Here is a 22,843-nt window from a genome sequence, read left to right on the forward strand (position 1 = left end):
CCGGCCACTAACCCTAAGCTTCACTAAAAGACCCAGAATTTAGATAAAGTTGAGGCCGCGGTCCACTCCATGTCCTAATAAAATGAATTTAAGAGACATTTAAAAAAAACATAGTAGTATACTATGCCAGTATGGTAGCCATACGAAAGGGAAAATAAGTGCATCTTAAGTCTGGACTTGAAAGCCTCTACAGAATCTGACTGTTTTATTGATGCATGGAGATAATTTCATAGAACAGGGGCACGATTTGAGAAAGCTCTTTGACCCACAGACTTTTTATTCACCCTAGGGACAAATTCATGTGGCAGAACTGTGATTTCTGGTTGACCTTTAGAGGTGTTTGAATCAAACATACTTTAGGCTTAGGATGTACACTCTTAACCTGAATTAGTTGAGTTTACTAGAAAATTGTGTGGAAACCCGTTGCCTTAAACCGCTTTAGTTTTTACACAAGCTAAAACTAATCAGGTTAAGTTGTATTAACAAATCACAGTAGTAGTTGCTACTCAAAATCATTAGTTCACATAAATGGTTTCTCATTGGTGTATAAAATAACTATTTTAAGTTAAACATACATAAACATATAACAAATAACATAATAAACATTATTAACCAATAGTTAAAACAGTTTCTTAATATAAGTAATGTCTTCTCTTGTAATTTAATTAACTACTCCATCTTTATTTTGAGATTATAATGCATTGTTTCAACAAAAGTGTATGAAAGGGAAGGAATTAAAGAATACTGTGGCGAGTGGTGTGGAAGAACAAGACGCTCTGAGCTTTTCTGCATTCTGCCGCAAGGAGGTGCCGTTTTATTTGCAACCCCAACAACACAGAAAATGGTGGAAAGCATCAAACGCAATACACTTTCCACTTATGGTGGCAACAGACACTTAACTAAACTTGACTAACTCAACTGAACTACTGAACACAATAAATCAGTAACACTAACCACACTGTTAAACTAACATGAAACACATTAACAACACTTAAAACTCTCAAAACCCTGTACTCCCATGATGCACTGCAGCATAACAGTTCACAGTCTTAGAAACCGGCCCGGCGATTGCTACAATACATTTAAATGTTCCAAAGACTTTTATTTAAAAAAAATATGACGAAGGAACACCTCATGAACACCTTGTCAACCAAAAGACAAGTAAAAACAGGAAAAAATGCATTAAAACTGTACTGTAAAAAATGACAAATGTTTACTAAAAAAAGGCAACAAAGTGACACATAATATAAATGAACAGATTTTAAGTTCTACAATTTTGTTTAAAAAGTATTTATTACATTAACTAAACATAAACAAAAAAATTAAGTGAATGTTAAAAAAAAAGCAACAGTTGAAATGTGTTTGATTTAGTAATAGCACACCAAATGATGAGTTATATTGCCAAAAAATAACTTCAGTTTAGCTAACGTGTTCTCACTGGACCACTCTTTGGGCGAAACTAATTTCCAGAAACTTATCAACAAATAACTTGAAGCCTACATTCCACTTTCTTTAAGTCAGTGTTTCTTTCAAAAACCCACAGCCAAGTGTAGACTGTGTACAGCGGAGAGAAAAAAAAAGAAGAAGCAGCACTTAAACACTAAGCTATTTTCAATGAACCGTCTTTTGACCAGAAAGTTATGTGTTGCTCTCAAAATCCACAGGTTTTGAATTTGAGCACAGGAAGCCATGAGCAGAAGCAGCAGGATGAGTGGAGTCTTCACACTTGACATGGTTGCTAGGTAGAATTTAAAATGGACCCCTCCCCTCCCTTACAGAAACTTGAGACAAAAAGTTAACTCTGCTTAACATGATCATTGCACCGAAAATTTCAGTTGAATAGTGCAATCAACTAATTTAGTTTAGTAATGAGAATGTTTTTTTACAAAACACGAAAGAATAATTAATGATAACTCGGAAATTTAATTTAAAACAAAATCTGGGTTAAGAGTGATGGGTCAAATAAGGTGAAATGTTGCTGCTTTAAAGGAACAGATTTAAAACTCAGGAGTGGGAAGAGGGAGAAGAAAGTGTCAGGAAATGAGGACAGCAAAAGAGATGAGGGAATAAGAAGAGAGTATTAAGGCGGGAAATGTTTAGCCACCCAAGAGGGAGGACGCTATGATGGGATGAGAGAGGGAGACCACCTGAGGAGTGAGATTTGGGTATTGCCGATTGAATTTCTAGGGCAGAACGAGCCGGGGAAAGCAAAAGTGTTTGAGGGAGTAGGAAAATGACTGATATTTTAAAAACAAGAAGCAGACAGTATGGATGTGTCTCATTCACAGGCTCATTCTGTGCATATTTAATCCCTTTTAAAGGAAAGTTCCCTCACTGATATGTAACGCTGGATAAATGCTGCAATACTGCCAGGAGTTTTATGAAGTAAACCGATCTTTGTTTTCGCTGTGTTTTCTCTCAGGAGTGTGTCGTGGGATCGCAACAACACCACGGCGACAGGCTTTCAAGATGTGGCACGTGCACTGGAGCAGTAAGAGGAACACGACGCATACTGTGCGCACACCTACATGGAATGTGCGCTCGCTTTTAAAGACAGATTGTATCTCAGATCAGCAATGTACACTGTTTACCATTACACCCCATTTCATCAGTCTTCCGACGTGCTTGCAAGTAAAAAGATTGTTTTTTTCCTCTGCAGAATGTTAAGTTTTTGTCTCAGTACGTGTAAGGAACACTGGCAAATGTGTTCAAATCAAACCTGCTTGACTGAGTGGTCTTGTAAAAGTCATAGTAATCATTGCCAGTTTAATTTCTGTCTTCTTCTTTATTTCTCCTTTTCATCTCTCCTTTGCTTAGTAACTTTACTCTGCAGTACATGCCCCTCCCTCTCAGTGATGTCACTCAGGCCTACCGCAGTGCCCCAGAAAAGACCGACCAGGCCATCACCAAGGTAAGACTGGCTCAAGGCGACAGTTAGGGGTTCGGTTTTTAATTATTTTTCCAATTCAGTTTATTGATACAGCGCCAAATCACAACGAAAAGTTGCCCCAAGGCGCCACATGTGTGCAAGCAAAAGTGGTAAGGAAAAAGAGTTATAGGAAGAAACATCAAGCAGACCAGACCCAGTGGGGTGTAGGGATGGGTATTGATAAGATTTTATCTATCGATAAAATCTTATCCCAATACCCATTATGAATTAGCACATTATGAATATTATTTCTCACAATGGAGGAATCTCATATTGATGTATGTGTTGCTAGAAAGTTCTCATGCTAATGTTAGTGCCTTTAGCATTGTGTTATGTGATCCTAGCAAAGTTTTCATGCCAGTGTTAGCCCATTAGTGTCATGTTGAGATAGAGTCGTCAAAGAACCTTTGCAGGTGACGCTTGACAGAGTTGTACATGATGTCTGCAGTGTAGAGTGTGAAGACAAAGGGAGCCAAGATGGTTCCTTGCGGGCCCCCGTGCTGCTTATGACCATGTCAGAGACACAGTCCCTAGCCCTCACTTACTGTGGTCATTCTGTGAGGTAGTCAAAGATGAGAGGCGGGGGTCCACATTTGTGTTCTCCAGCTTGTCCTTCAGAAGCACCGGCTGTTTGGTATTAAAACCATCGGAGAAATAAAAAAAACATAATTCTCACAGTGCTCTCAGGTTTTTCCAGATAAGAGAGAGCTTACTGGCTATGATCATATTAAAGAATGTATATTTTATTGAGCAACATACATTTCATAAATACTATGACTAAAGAAACCTACTAAAATAGTTAGCTATTGTTATTTGGGAGATTATTCATGCTTCATTAATATCATTTAATAAATGTACTAAAATATATGTCTTAAGTATTTATATTTTTGGGAAATTTGGTGAGATTAGAGGACATTTATCCATGGGGTTTGGATTACTTACCTATAATTCTTTTAATATGCATTTTTCCTTGGTGTAGCAGTGCGGGAGTAAGTGGTTGCACACCCTGCTGCAGACCATACATGCTCTCCATCTGCTATAACGCTGCAGAGTCACGGGCAGTGCACACCGCTGACATAATTTAGTATTTTGACATCTGTCACTTGCACGTCTCAAAGAACAGATAATGTTTCTATTCATACCATTATGTCAACCCGCGTCAGATTTCACGTGAAATGCCAGATACACACCAATCTGCACCTGCCTCAGTTTATTTCACACATCAAGTTACTTTTTATAAAGTGTCAAATTGCCTTCTTCCTGACTGTTCCTGTAGTGGTGGTGCAACACGTTCGAGTCCTTTTTAGCACCCCAGCAGCTGTGCTATGACGGATGATTTAACAAGTTGACCGGCCTTAGCCCCATTCGTTTGTCTTTCCGGTCCACTGGAGGAGAAGATGTACCACCTTTCCGTGTCTCTAAATCACTGCTGAAACAATCCATGCAATTTATCTTCTTCATCATCTTTCTATGTATGGGATCCCTTCGGACTAAAACACCTGCAGATAATTAATGGTCATCATTAATCATCTTCAAATGTTATGGTCACTTGACAGCCTCATCATTGGCACATGGAAGGTCTTGATGTCCCCCTTGAATTTGTTTAGAACACAGCTTGCCATGATGTGCTGCTGTGTCTATGGCAGTCCACATTCTCAGACAGAGTAACAACAGTATTCCCACTTGTGGCAAGAATAGGGGCAGGTGTCCTCTTTGACAGTGAGCAGGGTCCACTGCTCCTTACCGCAGACATGCACAGTTGGCTTGCTGACAAGGTGTCATTTTTGGCGCTCTAGTATGTTTCTCATGGAGGTCCATCTTTCCTCAGTGTGGTTGGTTCCAAATTGGGAGTATGGAGTTGCTGCACATTTAAAGGCATGATTTAATATACACAGTGTGCACATTTGTTAGGCAAATTATATATTCCTGTGGATTAATTTTGTTGTTTAAGAAATACAGTGTTGCCAGTCAATCCAAAATGTGAATAAACCTCATACCTGAAAAGTGAGTTTTGCCTTTCTCAGAGAAATATATAATGTATGTGTGCCGAATTATGAAGAAAAAGCTAAAATGTTGCCATCACTTCTTTATTTTAATTTATTGCAGTAAGTTTAACAAACACTTCTAACATTTCAAAAATATTCAAGGATCAATACAGCCACCTTCTTTTCAGTAACTGTCACAAGCCTCCCGGCCATAGAGTCTGTCAGTTACTTGATCTGTTGACAATCCACTTTTCATGCAACAACAACCACAGCCTCCCAAATGTTGTTCAAAGAGGTGTATTGTTCTCTCAGGCCCACATGTTCTCAAGAGGGTTCCTGGTAGCATTATGTTTAATTCTTAAATCATTTGCAGTTTATTTGTCTCTCTACACATTTCATGCAAACTTGCTGACTGTTTGCAACAAAACCTTTGATTGTTTTGTGGTCATGCTTCAATAGTTTAGCTACAGTTTATTCAGAAAGTATTCACAGCGCTGCACTTTTTTCCGTAATTTTAAAATGGATGAAATTTATTTTTTCCTGAAAATTCTACACACAATACCCCATAATGACAATGTGAAAAGGTTTTTGAGATTTTTTGCAAATTTATTAAAATTAAAACTAAAAAAAATCTCATGTACATAAGTGTTCACAGCCCAACATAAAGCTCAAAATTGAGCTCAGGTGCAGCCTGTTTCCACTGATCATACTTGAGGTGTTTCACTTTTACTTTCACCTTTTTACTTGAGGTTCACCTGGGGTTAATTCAGTTGAGTTAACATGATTTGGAAAGGCACAACACCTGTCTACATATAAGGTCCCATAGTTGACAGTGCATGTCGGAGCACAAACCAAGCATGAAGTCAAAGGAATTGTCTGTAGACATCTGAGACAGGATTGTCTTGAGGCACAAATCTGAGGAAGGGTGCAGAATCATTTCTGCTGCTTTGAAGGTCCCAATGAGCACAGTGGCCTCCATCATCCACAAATGGAAGGAGCTTGGATCCACCAGAGGAGAAGGACCTTAGTCAGGCAGGTGACCAAGAACCTGATGATTACTTTGTCAGAGCTCCAGCACTCCTCTGTGGAGGGAGGAGAACCTCACAGAAGGACAGTGTTCACATCCAGGTCTGTGTGGTAGAGTGGGTCATCTTTCAGCAGGACTATGACCCAAAGCACACAGTCAAGATATCAAAGGAGTGGCTTCAGGACAACTCTGTGAATGTCCTTGAGTGGCCCAGCCAGAGACCTGACCTGAATCTGATTGAACATCTCTGGAGAGTTCTAAAAATGGCTGTGCACCGACGCTCCCCATCCAACCTGATGGAGCTTGAGAGGTGCTGCAAAGAGGAATGGGCAAAACTGCCCAAAAATAGATGTGATGCCAAAAATGTGATGCCAAAGGTGCATCAGCAAAGTTTTGAGCAAAGGGTGTGAATACTTACGTATATGTGATGCCTTAGTTCTTCATCTTTAATACATTTGGGGAAAAAAAAAACTTTTTTCATGTTGTCATTATGGGGTGTTGTGAGTAGAATTTTGAGGGGAAAAATGAATTTGCTCCATTTTAGAATAAGGCTGTAACATAACAAAATGTGGAAAATGTCAAGCACTGTTAATACTTTCTGGATGCACTGTATTTCAAGAATGTTTTTTTTCTCACTCTGATAGGCATTTTACAATTTTATGCTTTTCACATCTTTTTTTGGCCCATTTTACCTGAGGTAAAGGAGCTGCTTAATCCATACCTTGATACGGTGCATTCATCACTTTAGGCCACAGCCTACATCCTTACACAAATACATATCACCTGAGAAAACTTAAGTCCAAAAATAATTTATGGTTATCTAGCTTGGAGATGGAAATATGCATACACTATAAGGCTATAATGATTGTGCATCTACATATTAAAAACCAACTAGCATATGTGTATGTGCGTGCGTGCGTTTACCTTCGAACATGGAGAAACTGGAGACATTTGCCGATTGGTATGCTTATGTATTTTGGATCAAGGATGAATGCTGCCAAAATGGAATGTTGATGGGACTAATATTTTTGCAGAAATTACAGATATTATGTAAAAACAGTGAACAATGGACATTGATAATTACATTCTGGACTTGAACGCCATTCCAAATCATTATAGAAACTTTACATAATTTATTCTAATCCAATTACATTTTTTCCGCAAATCTGATTGGTTAATAAGCATGTGAGATTTCAGGCCATATAAATATTGGTATAATGGTGTCAAAATATTTGACCGTTTCATATTTAGATGTATTACTCCATGCCCTGACCTGTGTTCTGACGAGATGTCATTCCTGTCGACAGGCCGGCCTTCTGTGCAACTGTGCATGCGCACATATGCGTAATATTGTCGGGATGCGGAACTGTCGATTTATGCAACGAGACACACAATTCGACAGAACACCGGCTGCACGTGCTGCTAGCTGTTAGCGCTGTTAGCTGAGAGCATGAGAAAGTCGCATACTGATGCCGCCGCCGAAATGGGTGAATTTAAGCTACCATATGAAAGTACTGATGTGGATTCTGATACAGAATTACGTTTCACATTTGATGGCTTTTGACATTTCATGGATTACCCGGCACCCTGACCGCTGTTGGAGCGACGCTGCCTCACGGTAAGGCTCGCCAACCAAGGGCGTAGGTTTGGTCTCAGCTTTGGTAGGGACAATACCACACACCCCACCCGGCCCCCCTGCTCACCACCATCACCCCCTAACCCACTCATACCATTAGACGCACAAGTACAGCATAATGCATAACATATGACGACATAATGCTGAATAATTTAACACTTTATTTACAATATTAAGTGTGTAGGCAAACAAACAAATAGCTTAAATAACAAAATTGCACCCAAAATCACGAATCTATTCTATAGGCCTACACCTGAGAGAACAAGACAACAAAAAAATACTTGTGGAGCTAACAAAAAAAAAAAAAAAAGTTTTTGCAAACAAGATGTATAATCTATTCTCTTCATCAATAATGCAGTTGTAGGTATCTGGCAACCTAATTTGCCAAAAAAAAAGGGATTTCCAATGATATATATGGTGTATTACGGTAAACGTAAGCCTGTGATGTCATAACACAGAGGAAAAACACGGAAGTTTCACACTAGTGCGCCGCTGATTCTCATTACCGTAAATTCTCATGTAAGCCCTCACTCTGAAAAATTTCAACACTGACAGCAAGCCAAGAACCCGTGCTTTCCAACAGTATGCTATATGTTGCATATATTACAGTAAAGTGCGTTCGGTGACTTTTGAAACGAGGGAAAAGTATGAAAAAGAGTGCAAAAGTGACAGAAAAGTACATAGACAGACAGCAAACATAAATGTAGTATTTTTTGAGGAAAAGGCAGGATGTTAGTGTCATTTGTGAAGGTGTGTGTGCGTGTTTGTGTGGGTGTGCAGTTTATTTTAAGTGTGGCGCACAGCATTGTTCGCAACCCCTCCCCCCCGCCCTTCTTGTTTTTCTGCACCGGAGCAGTGTTGCCAGATATGAAATATGAAACTATCGTACCAAAACCTCAAAATTATCGTATTTTGGGAGAAATTATCGTACACAAACAAAACGCATACAACGTAGCTATTAGCATTTTTTTTTTAAATTTACAAAGAATTTTATGTCACATTTTTAAACAGTAATTATATTAATGGGGAAACTATGGCACAAAAAGAACGCAAATGCACAAGCAAATGCACTACCAGACTGTGAAGTAACACAAACATGTGTTAATTACCAGACTAGAAAGAGTCGAATTCAACCTCGAGGTCGCTGTCGTCATCCGATGCCATGGCCACTTGTGCAGATTTTGTTGAACACAGAAAAAATGTTGACACCTCCATAAGGAACTTGAACTTTTTTTTATTTTTCTTGTATATCTCTTTGCTCTTGTGTTTTGTTCGTTTGTTATTGCATTTGTTGAAATACAGTTTCGAAAAAAAAAAAAAGATGTTGGTTGGGGAATCTTCCTGTCCTGCAGAGATTGGATGGGAACTCATTACTTTGTATGGGGAGGGGGCGGGCTTTCAAATGACTGTCCCGGCAGCCCAAAGCCAGCAGCAGCCCTGTGTGTGTTGTGTCTTTGATGCCGCCTGAGTGCAACGCCTGCAAAATGATTCTTGGGTGTCAGAGAGAGATGCGTGTTTGGGAAACCAACTGAAATTATCGTACATATTTGGGTTTTTTCCCATTATTGATCGTACATCGTACAGAGGGCAAAACTATCGTACAAATACGATAATTATCGTACATCTGGCAACACTGCACCGGAGCCACCCATCCTCTGCGCTCCGGGACCTCCCACTTTACAAATTAAGCACTGCCTGCCACGAGATGCGCTTTGTTTACGTCCATGTGAGAAGAACGTGAGCCAATGAAATTGCAACATGGGTAACCCTGTCATTCTGGCACGTCGAAAACACAAAACGTGACGACTAAAATTATAGTATCGAGTTAAAAAAAAAAATAGTGAATGATTTTGTTATATAAACAAAAATGCTAAATATTGGTAGGGACTATTTTGCCATCCCAAAATATTGGTTGTGACTTGTCCCTATGGTCCATATGCAAACCTACGCCCCTGTCGCCAACTGAATTACCTACAGAAAAATAAACTGTGCAAATGATGGAATTGGATTAGAATGGGAATAACCCCCTTGTGTCTGATGATTAGCGGCCGTTCATGCTGTTATACGGTCGCAAATATCTGTCTGTGCCTTCTGGGCAAGAAGCTTCATGTACATTGCCATTGTTCATTTGAAACAATGAAGATGGGGATTTTACAGCACCGTAGATTTTTGAAATTTAATTCAGAGGGTTTAAAAAATTATTACATTGACTATAAATTATGGCTACTTCTATATGTAGTACTTCCATTTTTCAGAGCCTATATTTGGACAAACTAAACGAAATCATAAATCACATTCACAGCCAGTTTTCTTTTGAAACTAATGGATGAACATTTTCACGTCACTGAATGTCTTGGACTTTATTCATATCACCCATTAAGTATGGTAAGTCTGTCTGGTGTAGGAAGTTCTCAAAAACTTTGATCATGTAGGAAGGAGACTAGTGAGGTAAGCATCCAAGACGGCCATGACAGCTCTAAAGGAGTTATATAAAGGAGTTATATCTTCCAAGGACGTGATAAAATCATTGGCGTTTATTTATTATTTGTCTGTCTGTCTGTTAGCAGGATTACATCAAAACTACTGCATGGATTTTGACGATATTGGACCAAGGAAGAAAGACACCATTAAATTTTGGAGGTGATCCGGATCTGAATTCTGGATCAATTTTCACTTTAGATAGGCTCTGAAGGATTACTGTTAGCAGGACTGCGTCAAAACTACTTCTCTGATTCTCACCAAATTTGCACTACAGATACATATTAGGCCACGGAAGATTCCATTACATTTTGGGGGTTTCTCTTTATAGGCTGTTAAGGATTACGTCAAAACTACTTCATGGATTCTCATCACATTTGCACTACAGATAGATATTTTGGCATCGAAGACTCCACTGAATTTTAGAGGTAATTCACATCTGAATTCTGATTTAGGATTTCACTTTGTAGGCTTTTAAGGATTACGTTAAAACTACTTCATGGATTCTCACCACGTTTGCACCACAGATACATATTAGGGCAGGGAAGACTCCACTGAATTTTGGGGATGATCCAGATCCGGACTGGCGGACATCAGTAATCTCCAGTTGCTCTTGTTGGGTTCTGTGGCTATGATTGGAGAAACTGTGCACCTTTTGTCTTTTGCATTACCAGTTATACAGCTTCATGAGGGACTGGAACAGAAAGACTTAGTTCAAAAGATGTGAAATTTTACCTGCAGTTTGCCTGAAAGCATGCGGGATACTTCAGCAGAGATTTGACTTCTGTTCTTCTCTGTCACTGTCCATTGTGCCAGTGTCCCACGACTTATTCACCTGACTGTAAAGCCCACTGATTCACAAGATCCTTTTAAATTCACTCTGACTTGCCAGAGTAGAGTACGAGTCATGAAATGACGCTGACATGCTACTTTTTTGGACAATTAAATTTGTAATTTAATGGTCTTTTACAGCATCAAAAATGGCATCAGAGCAAATCAATTCCAGTTTCTAACACAACATAATTTTGTGGAGTGTGTTTATCTACGTAGGTTAGTGTTTGCTTGTCTGCATCTTAAGTCTTTGAGGAGCACTTGATTCCATGTCTTTACACAAGATTATTAAGCAATGAAAGCTTCTGCCAGCTGAGCTTTTTATTTTAATTATTATTATTTTAATAAAAAGTCAAGACGTTGCAGTTATTTCAAGGGATCAACTTTTTCTCAGCAGTTTTCTTATTACTATGCAAATGGACTGCTCTCCTGTCATCTCCACTCCTCTTCTTGGTTGTTTTTATGTGCACATTATAGATCCAGCGCGCTCTGCTCAGGAACAACCAGACTCAGCGTTTCTCTCAGAAACAGGTGCTCAGGCTGCACCAAGGACTTGTCACCAGCACCGCTGAACAGGTGAGGGTGTCGCCATTGGTGCACAAACTTTCAGGCGAAATCCCTGGCTGTATACTTTAACTTTACATGTTGGATATGTGAATGATTTCTACATGATGTGTTTGCAGGTGATGGAGCGTCTGTGTGTGCGGGTGCAGCAGCAGGTGTGTGTCCTGAAAGGCTGTGAGGAAGGAGAGGAGGTGCAGACAGCCAGACAAATCCTGAGTGAGGCCAGGAACTCCAGAGCTGTGAGTGGGTCTCCTGCTCTTCTGTTTGTGACTCACACCTGAAAATAATTCACATTGCGCTGCTGTATAAGCTCATTGTTGAACAGTGGCGCAAACTCAACTTACTGGAGGGACACGCATCTGGTTCTATCAAATAACAGCACAACTTTGCTAAATTTAAGATCAGTGTGACCAGGTGAAGTTGGATTTTAATAGCTGCTACGTTTCAGAAGTTTTATATTTATATTATGACTCCAGTAGAAGAAATTGCAATAAATGATGGATTGTGTTGCATTCTTGTGTTAAACATATCAGTGGTATCATTCATTCATTTTCTGCCACTTATCCGGGTCTGAGTCACGATGGCAGCAGAATAAATGGCTCACTCCACACTTCTGTATCCTCGGCCAAGTCCTGTAACTCTTCCTGTGGGATTCCGGGGTGTTTCCAAGCCAGCAGGGATATATATTCCCATCCAGCGTGTCCTTGGTCTTTCCCTGGGGCCTCCTCCCAGTTGTACGTACCTGGGAGACCTCCTGAGTGAGACAACGAGGGGGCATCCTCACCAGCTGCAAGAACCACCTCAACTGTCTCCTTTCAATGCGAAGAAGCAGCGGCTCTACTTAGTACCTCCTGCATAGTCGAAGTTCTTGCCCTGTCCAGGAGTGTAAGCTCAGATACCTGATGGAGGAATCTCATTTCCGTCACTTGTATCCACAACCTTGTTCTTTTGGTCATTACGGGATGTTCGTGCCCATTGGTGAGGATAGGGGTGTAAACTGACTAGTCAATTGAGAGCCTCACCTTCTGGCTCAGCTCTTTCATCACCACAATTGTCCGGTACAGGGTTCATAAAACATCAGATGCCACCCTATCTGTCTATCAGTCTCACACTACAAGTTATCCCATTTGTGAACAAGAGATTGCTTAAACTTCTCCACCTGGGGCAATAAGTCTCCCCTGTCCCAGAGGGGACAATCCACCATTTTCCGACAGAGGACCGTGGTCTTTAGATTTGGTGCGATTGTCATCCCAGTCACTTTACACATGGCCTCAAACCTGCTCAATGAGCATGAGAAGATCACAGAGGGAGGCCAACATTGTGCCCTGAGATTCATCACTGGTTGTAGCCGCCTCACCCACCACTGTGAGTTGTATGCCAAAGTGGGCATGCCCTCTCTGTCTGTTAGGCGTTATACACACTGGATGATTCTGGTTTACAAAACTCTTATTGGACTGGTTCTGACCTATTTATCCAGTTTACTGTCATTACAGAGATCTGAAAGCTGTATTGACCTGCGCTTGATTAACATGTTTTTTTGTGTACCTCGTGTCAGCACTGAAGCAGGAAAGAGTCCTTTCAGTTTTTCAGCTCCCTCTGACTGTAATGTTGTCCAATCCGAACTGAAACTGCCCAGACTGACTTCCTTAAACAACCTCCGGTCTATTTTATGAGAGGGCAAATGGGATTCTTTTGCTCAATGTCTGTGTTTCTAATCCAAATCTTCTTGAGACTTTACTTTATGTGCAGTGTTATTATGACCAAGATGATTGTACTTTATTCACCACCAACATTCTCATGTTGATGTTAACTTGTCCACTATGACGTATGCTACTTTCTTGGCCAGGTCATCCTTGTAAAAGAGGTTTCAGTCTCAATGGAATTCTACCTGGTTAAATAAAAAATATTATTATTATTATTATTATAGTCGAGTACCCACAGACATGAATGTGACTGCAGAGAGAAGTGAATGTCTCTGCAAGTTCAACACTTTCGATACATACAGATACACTTCTGATGGCCGATTCCAGAAAGCAATTGAAAACTTGGACATTAGTCCTGATCAAGGAAAATTGAAAACCCAGACATTCTGAATTCTCCCCCTCTATAGAGTGGCTGTCAGTGTAAATCCTTTTTGACCTGTTCATGCTCGAGAGTGTCTACATCACCTGATTTTGGTCTCGTCTTCAGCCATGTGCGGAATCCAATCCAGTCTCATGGCATGTCGTGATTCAGCAGCACAAAATATACATTAATCTATTGGTTTGTCATATTCTCACGAAAAGTGCTAAATTTTCATCATGGGAGCACAAATTTATTCTAATTCATTCTGTGACGGGTGCACGTAATTAAAAGTACAGCGGGGGTGGGGTCAGGGTGGTTATGGTTAGGGTTAGGGGAAGTAGTAGGGTTAGGTTATGGTTAAGGTTAGGGTTGGGGGTAGGAGTAGGGTTAGTAACGAAAATTTGAATCATTTCGTGACAGGAGGACGAAAAACTATAATGTGAGACTGGGCTGGCACAATCACAACCTTTCGCACAGCTCCTGGGCCTTCTTTCTTTCCGACACTGTCATGGTAATGTGCATGTCGTTCTTCTGTGATCCGCTGCTGCATGATGTTGATATGTTACGATACAGCCCTATGATAACATATCATTATACAGTGGCCTGTCAGTTTCAGTGTTCCAGTTCACTGTCATGTAATATCCCTTTCAACACCAACTATGGCCTCTTGTGTGCAGTGTGGTGCTCAAATCACTAGTATAGAATGAATGACTTTCCAGAATCCTGAGCAGAGAAAAACATGGATTTAAGGCATGAAACGTGAAGAAAAGCCAGGTTGTCACTTTAGGATTTGTAGCCATCACTTTCTTGTGTATCATTTTAGTTCTGAGTCGGGATGAAAACTTCAGTGGTCACTAACACATTCACTTTACCATTTACCAGAGTAAACACAATTTCACATTCACTTGAAAACAGGTTCCTGTTGTCCTTCACTGCCTTTGTGCCATGAGAAGACAGAGTACATCATCCTGACAGAGGACTATTATATCAAGTGTGTTGATGTTTAACATGAAGAATTAACAAAATAGCAAATTCAGTTGACCAGACGGGTTGATGAGGTCATTTTTTTTTCCTCTCCATTTTTAAAAGAAATGTTTTATCCCTTTCGGTTCAGTTTTGAGGGCTGTACAATAAGGAGAGATCAACACACTCGGGCTTTGTTTGCTTGAGTTGGCACAAGAAATCCTAATGTTGCTGTCAGAGCTGATGCATGTTCACACAAAAGAGGATGTATAACATGTCATATGTTGCTACATCCACATAAATGGATATTACATGCCACATGGAGAGCGAGAGAGATGGCATTGAGGTATGTAAATAGCCTCTCTTGTAAGGGAATTTTGTACAGTTTGGATGAATAGGGCACTGCAGTCTAATTTGAACCCTGTGTGATATCGTAGGATTTGAACACTTAGGAGGACCTGTGCTCTGTTGCGCAATATATACACAGCATAACTTCACACGGAAAATTGCCTGCACAACCGCCTCGACACATTTGTGCTCCAGATCATAAATAAACCGCAACACATGTCCACTTTGCACCGCATTGTCACTTTTTCTTTGCATTTTCACTTTTTTTTGCATGCAAGTTGTCCAAAAAAAATAAATCATTGAAAATGTCGTGGTTGGTCCCCCGGAAGTGGAAACATTTTGTCATATGCGTCATATTTTACCCCTTTAGCGCCCGCCCTCAAATGAGACTGCGATGTCCAGTTAAGTGAAAGGACAGCACTTTTAACAGCCCCTTTCATAGCTAAAACTCTGACCCTGTTGTAAGCCAGGTAGCCTATGTTACCACAGAAATCTAGCCAATTTAAAGACAGGCATCTTCGTGTCCCTAAAAATCATTACTTTAGCATTAAAATCCCTTGCTATCCCTCAAATATCATTTCATAGTGCACCCATTTGATCACAAAATGGCAATCTTTGCGCCATAGCAAGCCATCGATTCATAATGTGTTGACAGTATGCTGACAGCTCCGCCTTTGTGTATTATTCAAAGTATCGGACCCCAAATAATAAATGTCACCTGTGCAACCAAATGCTAACCATTACGAAATCAAAAAATAAAAGTGTGCAGCATGATTATGTTACCTGCACGTGCTCTACACAGGTCACACTGAATTCCTGGCAGCATGTTGGACCAGCACACGCATTTACTAGAATATTTGAAAAAATGCACCTCAGTATTAGGCTACATTGTTGTATTATCTTGTATATTACTGTCTTTTTTTTTTTTTTTACTGTATTGCCCAGAACAGACATTATTATGCAGGTCATAGCTGCTGATCCATGCTGCAACCCATAAACGTTTAGGTCATGGGCCTTATGTGGCCCCCAGACCAGCAGTTTGAGACAGGTTATGTATAGAATGTGATGTGAATTCCTTTTTTGTCAACTGTCCCTTCTTTGTTTTACTTTTTGTAAAATATTTAAACTCTTGTCTTTCCTGTCATCCTGTGTGTTTTAGCTGTATCCGTCTCTGTGCGAGCTGGCCCATGTGTTGTCCGTGGACGGACCTGTAAAACAGCGACTGGACACACTGGCGGGAGAGCTGGCCAAGGCTGCCGACAAAGAACTTCAGGTAGGCCTGAGAACCAACAACGTCTTAATGCACTCTTATTTTAAATGGAGAGAAAAGCTATGGTAGCTGCATTTCAGTATTGATTTAAATGAGGTGTTTGTCATTCAGGTTTGCAGACTTCAAAAGGAATGTTTTATTAAAATTCACAGGGGGAGAAACTCTTTAATGGATTTCATTCCTTTCCTTTTTTTCTTTTTTGTTCTTAGTGGTACTGAGTGGGGAGAAAAGGCAGCCATCCAACTTAAATATCATTATTTATTGCTCTTAGCAACTTGTAATTCATAATTCCATTGGAGTACAAGTTACATTTCTGCTCCGCAAAGGTCAGTGTTGAAAATATCACATAAATATCAGCAAAGAATTTTGCACTTGTGGGAATATGGGCATGGTTGATTCATGCCCATATGTCAGACTTTAAGGGTGGATGCAAAACAAGTGGTGAATAGATAGATAGATAGATACATGCCACAATACTTGTATTGTCAGAAAACTTCTGCATGTGACATACCTCAGTGTTGTAGCTGAAATCTGACGTATAGAGGGTGAACAGAACAGGGGAGAGGACAATTCCTTGTGGGGCACCTGTACTACTGATCACAGTCCCAGAGACACAGTCCTTCAGCCTCACAAACTGTGGTCTCATGGTGAGATAGTCTGTTATCCAGGAGACTAGGTGTGGTTCTACCCTCATCTGCAGTAGCTTATCTCTCAACAGGGGGGCTGAAGGGTGTTAAAGGCACTGGAGAAGTCAAAAAACATGATTCTCACAGCATCATTTCCTCTGTCTAGGTATGAATGAGCTCTGTGTAGTAGGCAGATGATGGCGTCTTCCACTCCTACTTTTTCCCGATGTGCGAACTGTAGCGGATGGAGTGCATGGCTGACTTGAGGTCTGAGGAGGTGCACTAGTAACCGCTCCATTGTCTTCTTGATGTGAGAAGTTAGAGCAACAGGCCCGAAGTCATTCAGTTCACTGGGATGTAACTTCTTTAGAACTGGGATGAGGCATGACGTCTTCCACAAAGTTGGTACTCTCTCAAGATGTAAACTGAGGTTGAAGACATACTATAAAGGCTCACCCAGTTCAGCCGCACAGACTTTCAGGAGTCTAGGACCAGTGATGCTGGTAACGCGTTACTCTAATCTAACCACTTTTTTTGTAACGAGTAATCTAACGCATTAATCTTTCCAAATGAGTAATCAGATTAAAGTTACTTCTCCAAGTCACTGTGCGTTACTATTATTTTTGCATTGTGGGTCAACAGCACCATTAAACTTGGTCCGTGGGCAGGAGGTCGGGGTTCGACTGAACTGCCCACTTTAAGCGAGCTGTGAGCTTTTCATCAGCTCCAACTCGTCCTCACCTCTTAAAGCGTGGTGAAAACAGCACACCTGCACTGAGCTTTACAAAGTCATTTTTATACTTTATTTTTCTCCTTTATTTAGAATTCTGATCTGAGCCGCTCCATATCGTCTCGTTAAAAATAGCTGATCCTCCGCGACGTGTCAACAACTAACACTATTTTCCACTCAAATGCACCTAAACTCTCTTTCTGAGGACCACATGATGTGAAAACACAATAAAACTTTCTTACCTGTAAATCTGGTCCTGTTTTCTGCATAAATAAATGTTATCCATTCTTTATGCTCAAACGCCAAAGCAGGGGCGAATCCAGATGGAATGGGGGCGTGGGGCAGGGATATGCCCCCCTCCCCCACAACACCCCTAGATTAAAGGTCCAGTTTTGAAGCCGTTTTTTTTACTACAACTACTAATACTACTTAAAATAATAATAATTTTGACAAGTAAAATGTTTATAGAGAATTTAAATGTTAGAAAAATGTTAGAATTTAATAGTCACATTTATAAACAATGTAGGTTTGAAATTGCAAGTTTTACTGTTACAGTGCTGTCAACAGTTAAATATGAGGTCAAGAAAGATTATTTCACTTTTTATAAAACAAGTATTTATTTTCATTGAAGTGAAGAAAGGGTGACTATAAAGTGAGTTTTGGCAAAACAGGTATCATTGTCATGTTGACGTGGGTTGTTGTTGGCAGCTGGGGAAAGTAACTAAAAAAGTAACTAGTAATCTAACTTAGTTACTTTTACAATTGAGTAATCAGTAAAGTAACTAAGTTACTTTTTCAAGGAGTAATCAGTAATTGGATTACTTTTTCAAAGTAACTGTGGCAACACTGTCTAGGACACACTCTGTCCAGTCCAGCAGCCTTCCTGGGCTGGAGTCTCCTGAGCTCACGCTTTACCATCTCTGATGTTATAGAGACAGGGGGAGGAGGCTCACAGTGACCAGAATGGAGGTTTTTGGCTGGTTTGAGTGGCACACTGATTGAGGTAGCTGCCGGGGGGGGTTGATAGTGGAGGTAGGTGATGAGGGGTGTGTATGGAGTGGTGTACGGGTAACCTCAACTGGTGGAGGAGATTGGGGGGCGGTACTAGAGCAGGCAGCTGCATTAAAACGGTTCTAAAAATGATTCAGCTGATTTACCCTCTCCACATTCCTGCTGGTCTTTTTACAACCTGTTATGGTTCTCATCCCATTCCAGACCTCCCTCATGTTATTATTCTGCAACTTTTCCTCCATCTTCCTGCTATACGTCTCCTTTGCCTCTCTCAGTTTGACTCTGTACGCACCTCAGCTCTGTCCGGTCACCATCCTTGAACGCGCTCTTCTTCTTGTTCAGGGGGTCCTTGACGTCACTGGTTATCCAGGGTTTATTGTTGGGAAAGCAGCGTACAGTTCTGGTGGGAACAACAATGTCCAAACAGAAGTTCAAATAGTCAGTTATGCAGTGACTAACTCCCTCAATATCCTCCCCATGCAATTCATGCAGCACCTTCCAATCTGTGCACTCAAAACAGTCCCTTAGAACATCCTCTGCCTCAGGGGACCATACCCTGAATGAGCGTGTGACGGTTGGCTGTCGACACACACACGGGATGCACTGTGGATGCAGTAAACCCAAGCTGTGATCTGATTTACCCAGTGGAGGCAGTGGAATGTCCTTGTAAGCTTCCCTCACATTGGCATACATGAGGTCAATTGTCCGGTTTTTCCTTGTGGGACAGTTCACAAACTGATGGAATGCAGGCAGAGTTGACTCCAGTGTAACCTGATTGAAGTCCCCAGAGATAAAAATGAAGGCATTAGGATGTTGTGTCTGGAGCTTAGCAATAGTGGAGTGAATGATGTCACACGCCTTCTCCAGAAGTGCACGCGGTGGAATGTAAACACATACAGCGATCACGTGATTTGTGCTCTCTAGGCACGTAGTATGGTCTGATGCTGACAGCTAAAAGTTCAGTGTCTGGACAGCAGACTGTTTCTTTCACAATGACATGACCTGGGTGACACCACTTAATGTTGATAAAAAGTACAAGTTCCCCACCTTTACCTTTTCCTCTCAACTCTGGACATCTATCTGATCTCGCTGTGGAAAAGCCGGGTAGCTCCACGTTAGCCTCAGGGATGTTGCTGTTTAGCCACGTCTCTGTGAAACACAGAACACTGCACTCCCGATATGTCTTGACATTCCTCACCGAGGCAGCTAGCTCGTCCGTTTTGTTGGCAAGCGAGTTAAAATTCCCCATCACAACCGAAGGAACAGAGGGTTTATACCTCCATCGTTTCTCCAGTCATCTGGCTTTTAGCTTCTTGCCTGCTCTGCAGCCACAGTAAGTTTTCCTCAACTCGCTGGGTATGATGTAAATGTCTGTAATGTTAGATTCACTCAACCGTAATGCCAGCTGCCACGCCTGTGTGTAAACCAGTTTGTTGCAGCCCTTACGAGCAGTGTAAAAGCCGGTATCCATAGGATAGATATCCACACTCCGAGAAATTAAACTTTCAATTTGAACAGACTTTAGATGAAAAACAAGATAAAGACACACTCAAAAACAGCTACACTAACAGAGCTCTGGATAGGCAGCCACCCTCGTCGGCGCCTCACCGACAAGGGCTTGTCAGTGAGGTGCACTGTGATGCAAATACTTTTGGGGCATATTCAAGTTCTTTTGCAATCAAAAATGCAGTTAAACAGTCCATAGCTCTCCATCATGGCTATGCTGTGTGCCTGATATAAATTTAACCAATTAGACTGGAACCTGTCAGACTGCAGTGTGTCAAGTGCTTTGATGTTGAGAAAGCAAACACGTGAAACTTTCTATGGTGAGTTAATGGGTTCTCATTTGTCTGTCGGAGAGCACCAGCAGACAGCAGCCAACAAAGCTCCCTGAGGTGAAACAGTCAAACAATCAGCTCTAAATGGTCGTGCACCAAACTGTCTTGCTGCCTTATGTGCTTCATGTCATGTGGTTGCTGGATGCAGACTTGTGCTGTGTCCCCAGGGTTAATAGTGCAGCAGATAACTGAAACAATTATGCAAATGGTGATAAAAGCATCAAATTAGGCAGAAATACTCCTTAGACACTCCTCTTTTGAAAAAACCGATTGGCCACTTGACTTTTCAATCGGTGGTCAGATAGGGGTCAACTGAAGAATTACACAGATGTCAAAATTAAAAGATGCTCCAATCATATTGAAAAATATTCCACATTATTTGCCTGATCATAAAGATTCCAAAAAGGTATAGTTTGGACTATCTATGACTGAATTCTATGGGAATGGTGACAAAGGTCAGTTTCATTTTGTACAGGGGTCAAAAGTTAAAGTTGCTCCAATTTTTTGTAAAAAGTGATGCTAATTATTGGTTGAGCTAATAGGATTAATAAATGGAATAGTTTTGACAGTGTTGAATGCTTAGTCTCCAAAGTAAAGGTCAAACAAGGTCTACGTCTATTGGATTCTATGACATGTGACATATGTTACCCCGTAACGTGATAAGTAAGGATGATACATGATCCAAACTATTCCTTTTTAAAACCCTGTTAACGAATAACTTGCATCACCTTTTACCACAATTAGAGCAACTTTAACTTTTGACCCCTGTACAAACTGAAACTGACCTTTGTCACCATTCTTGCTGTTTTTATCACATAACTCCATTGAATTCAGTTACAGACCTTCCAAACCATATCGTTTTGGAATCTTTATGATCAGGCAAGTAATGTGGCATAGGTTTCAATATGATTGGAGCATCTTTTAATTTTGACTCCTGTGTAATTCTTCAATTGACCTCTACCTGAACGCCAACTGAAAATTCAAGTGGCCAATCGGTTTTTTCAAAACAGGATTGTCTGAGGAGTATTTCTGCCAAATTTGATGCTTTTATCACCATTTGCAGGATTCCGCTCTAAATATTCTCTTATCTGCTGCACTATAAAAAGAAGTCAGCAGGCCTCAGAGCATTTTTCTGCCATGCTCCTACCTTGTCACCTGCTTGTTGGTATTAGAAAGGCAACTTCCATTGACTCTTTCAAGACGAGTCTTAAAATTTATTTTGTGTTGCCTATGATTAATTTTAAAGCTTTAAATAATTTTATTATTATTATAAGGTGAAGTTTTTGTACACTCAACAAAAATATAAACACAACACTTTTGGTTTTGCTCCCATTTTGTATGAGATGAACTCAAAGATCTAAAACTTTTTCCACATACACAATATCACCATTTCCCTCAAATATTGTTCACAAACCAGTCTAAATCTGTGATAGTGAGCACTTCTCCTTTGCTGAGATAATCCATCCCACCTCACAGGTGTACCATATCAAGATGCTGATTAGACACCATGATTAGTGCACAGGTGTGCCTTAGACTGTCCACAATAAAAGGCCACTCTGAAAGGTGCAGTTTTGTTTTATTGGGGGGGGATACCAGTCAGTATCTGGTGTGACCACCATTTGCCTCATGCAGTGCAACACATCTCCTTTGCATAGAGTTGATCAGGTTGTCAATTTTGGCCTGTGGAATTTTGGTCCACTCCTCTTCAGTGGCTGTGCGAAGTTGCTGGATATTGGCAGGAACTGGTACACGCTGTCGTATACGCCGGTCGAGAGCATCCCAAACATGCTCAATGGGTGACATGTCCGGTGAGTATGCCGGCCATGCAAGAACTGGGACATTTTCAGCTTCCAAGAATTGTGTACAGATCCTTGCAACATGGGGCCGTGCATTATCCTGCTGCAACATGAGGTGATGTTCTTGGATGTATGACACAACAATGGGCCTCAGGATCTCATCAAGGTATCTCTGTGCATTCAAAATACCATCAATAAAATGCACCTGTGTTCTTCGTCCATAACAGACGCCTGCCCATACCATAACCCCACCGCCACCATGGGCCACTCGATCCACAACATTGACATCAGAAAACCGCTCACCCACACGACGCCACACACGCTGTCTGCCATCTGCCCTGGACAGTGTGAACCGGGATTCATCCGTGAAGAGAACACCTCTCCAACGTGCCAAACGCCAGTGAATGTGAGCATTTGCCCACTCAAGTCGGTTACGACGACGAACTGGAGTCAGATCGAGACCCCGATGAGGACGACGAGCATGCAGATGAGCTTCCCTGAGACGGTTTCTGACAGTTTGTGCAGAAATGTTTTGGTTATGCAAAGCGATTGTTTCAGCAGCTGTCCGAGTGGCTGGTCTCAGATGATCTTGGAGGTGAACATGCTGGATGTGGAGGTCCTGGGCTGGTGTGGTTACACGTGGTCTGCGGAGACGGCTTATGGTAGAGAAATGAACATTCAATACACGAGCAACAGCTCTGGTTGACATTCCTGCTGTCAGCATGCCAATTGCACGCTCCCTCAAAT

General features: G+C 41.0%; 1 protein-coding gene across 1 annotated transcript in view; it reads left to right on the top strand.

Moving 5' to 3' along the window:
* Positions 1 to 22,843, top strand: part of carmil3 (capping protein regulator and myosin 1 linker 3) — a 253,784-nt gene that overhangs the window by 181,525 nt on the left and 49,416 nt on the right. Inside the window, exons 22-26 of the mRNA XM_034182575.1 lie at positions 2,423 to 2,491; positions 2,818 to 2,911; positions 11,364 to 11,462; positions 11,570 to 11,689; positions 15,985 to 16,098. Of these exons, the coding sequence (XP_034038466.1) occupies positions 2,423 to 2,491; positions 2,818 to 2,911; positions 11,364 to 11,462; positions 11,570 to 11,689; positions 15,985 to 16,098 (496 nt within the window). The remainder of the gene's footprint in view (positions 1 to 2,422; positions 2,492 to 2,817; positions 2,912 to 11,363; positions 11,463 to 11,569; positions 11,690 to 15,984; positions 16,099 to 22,843) is intronic.

The sequence above is a fragment of the Thalassophryne amazonica genome, chromosome 12 (genome assembly GCF_902500255.1).
Source record: "Thalassophryne amazonica chromosome 12, fThaAma1.1, whole genome shotgun sequence".
In the NCBI taxonomy this organism is placed as follows: Eukaryota; Metazoa; Chordata; class Actinopteri; order Batrachoidiformes; family Batrachoididae; genus Thalassophryne; species Thalassophryne amazonica.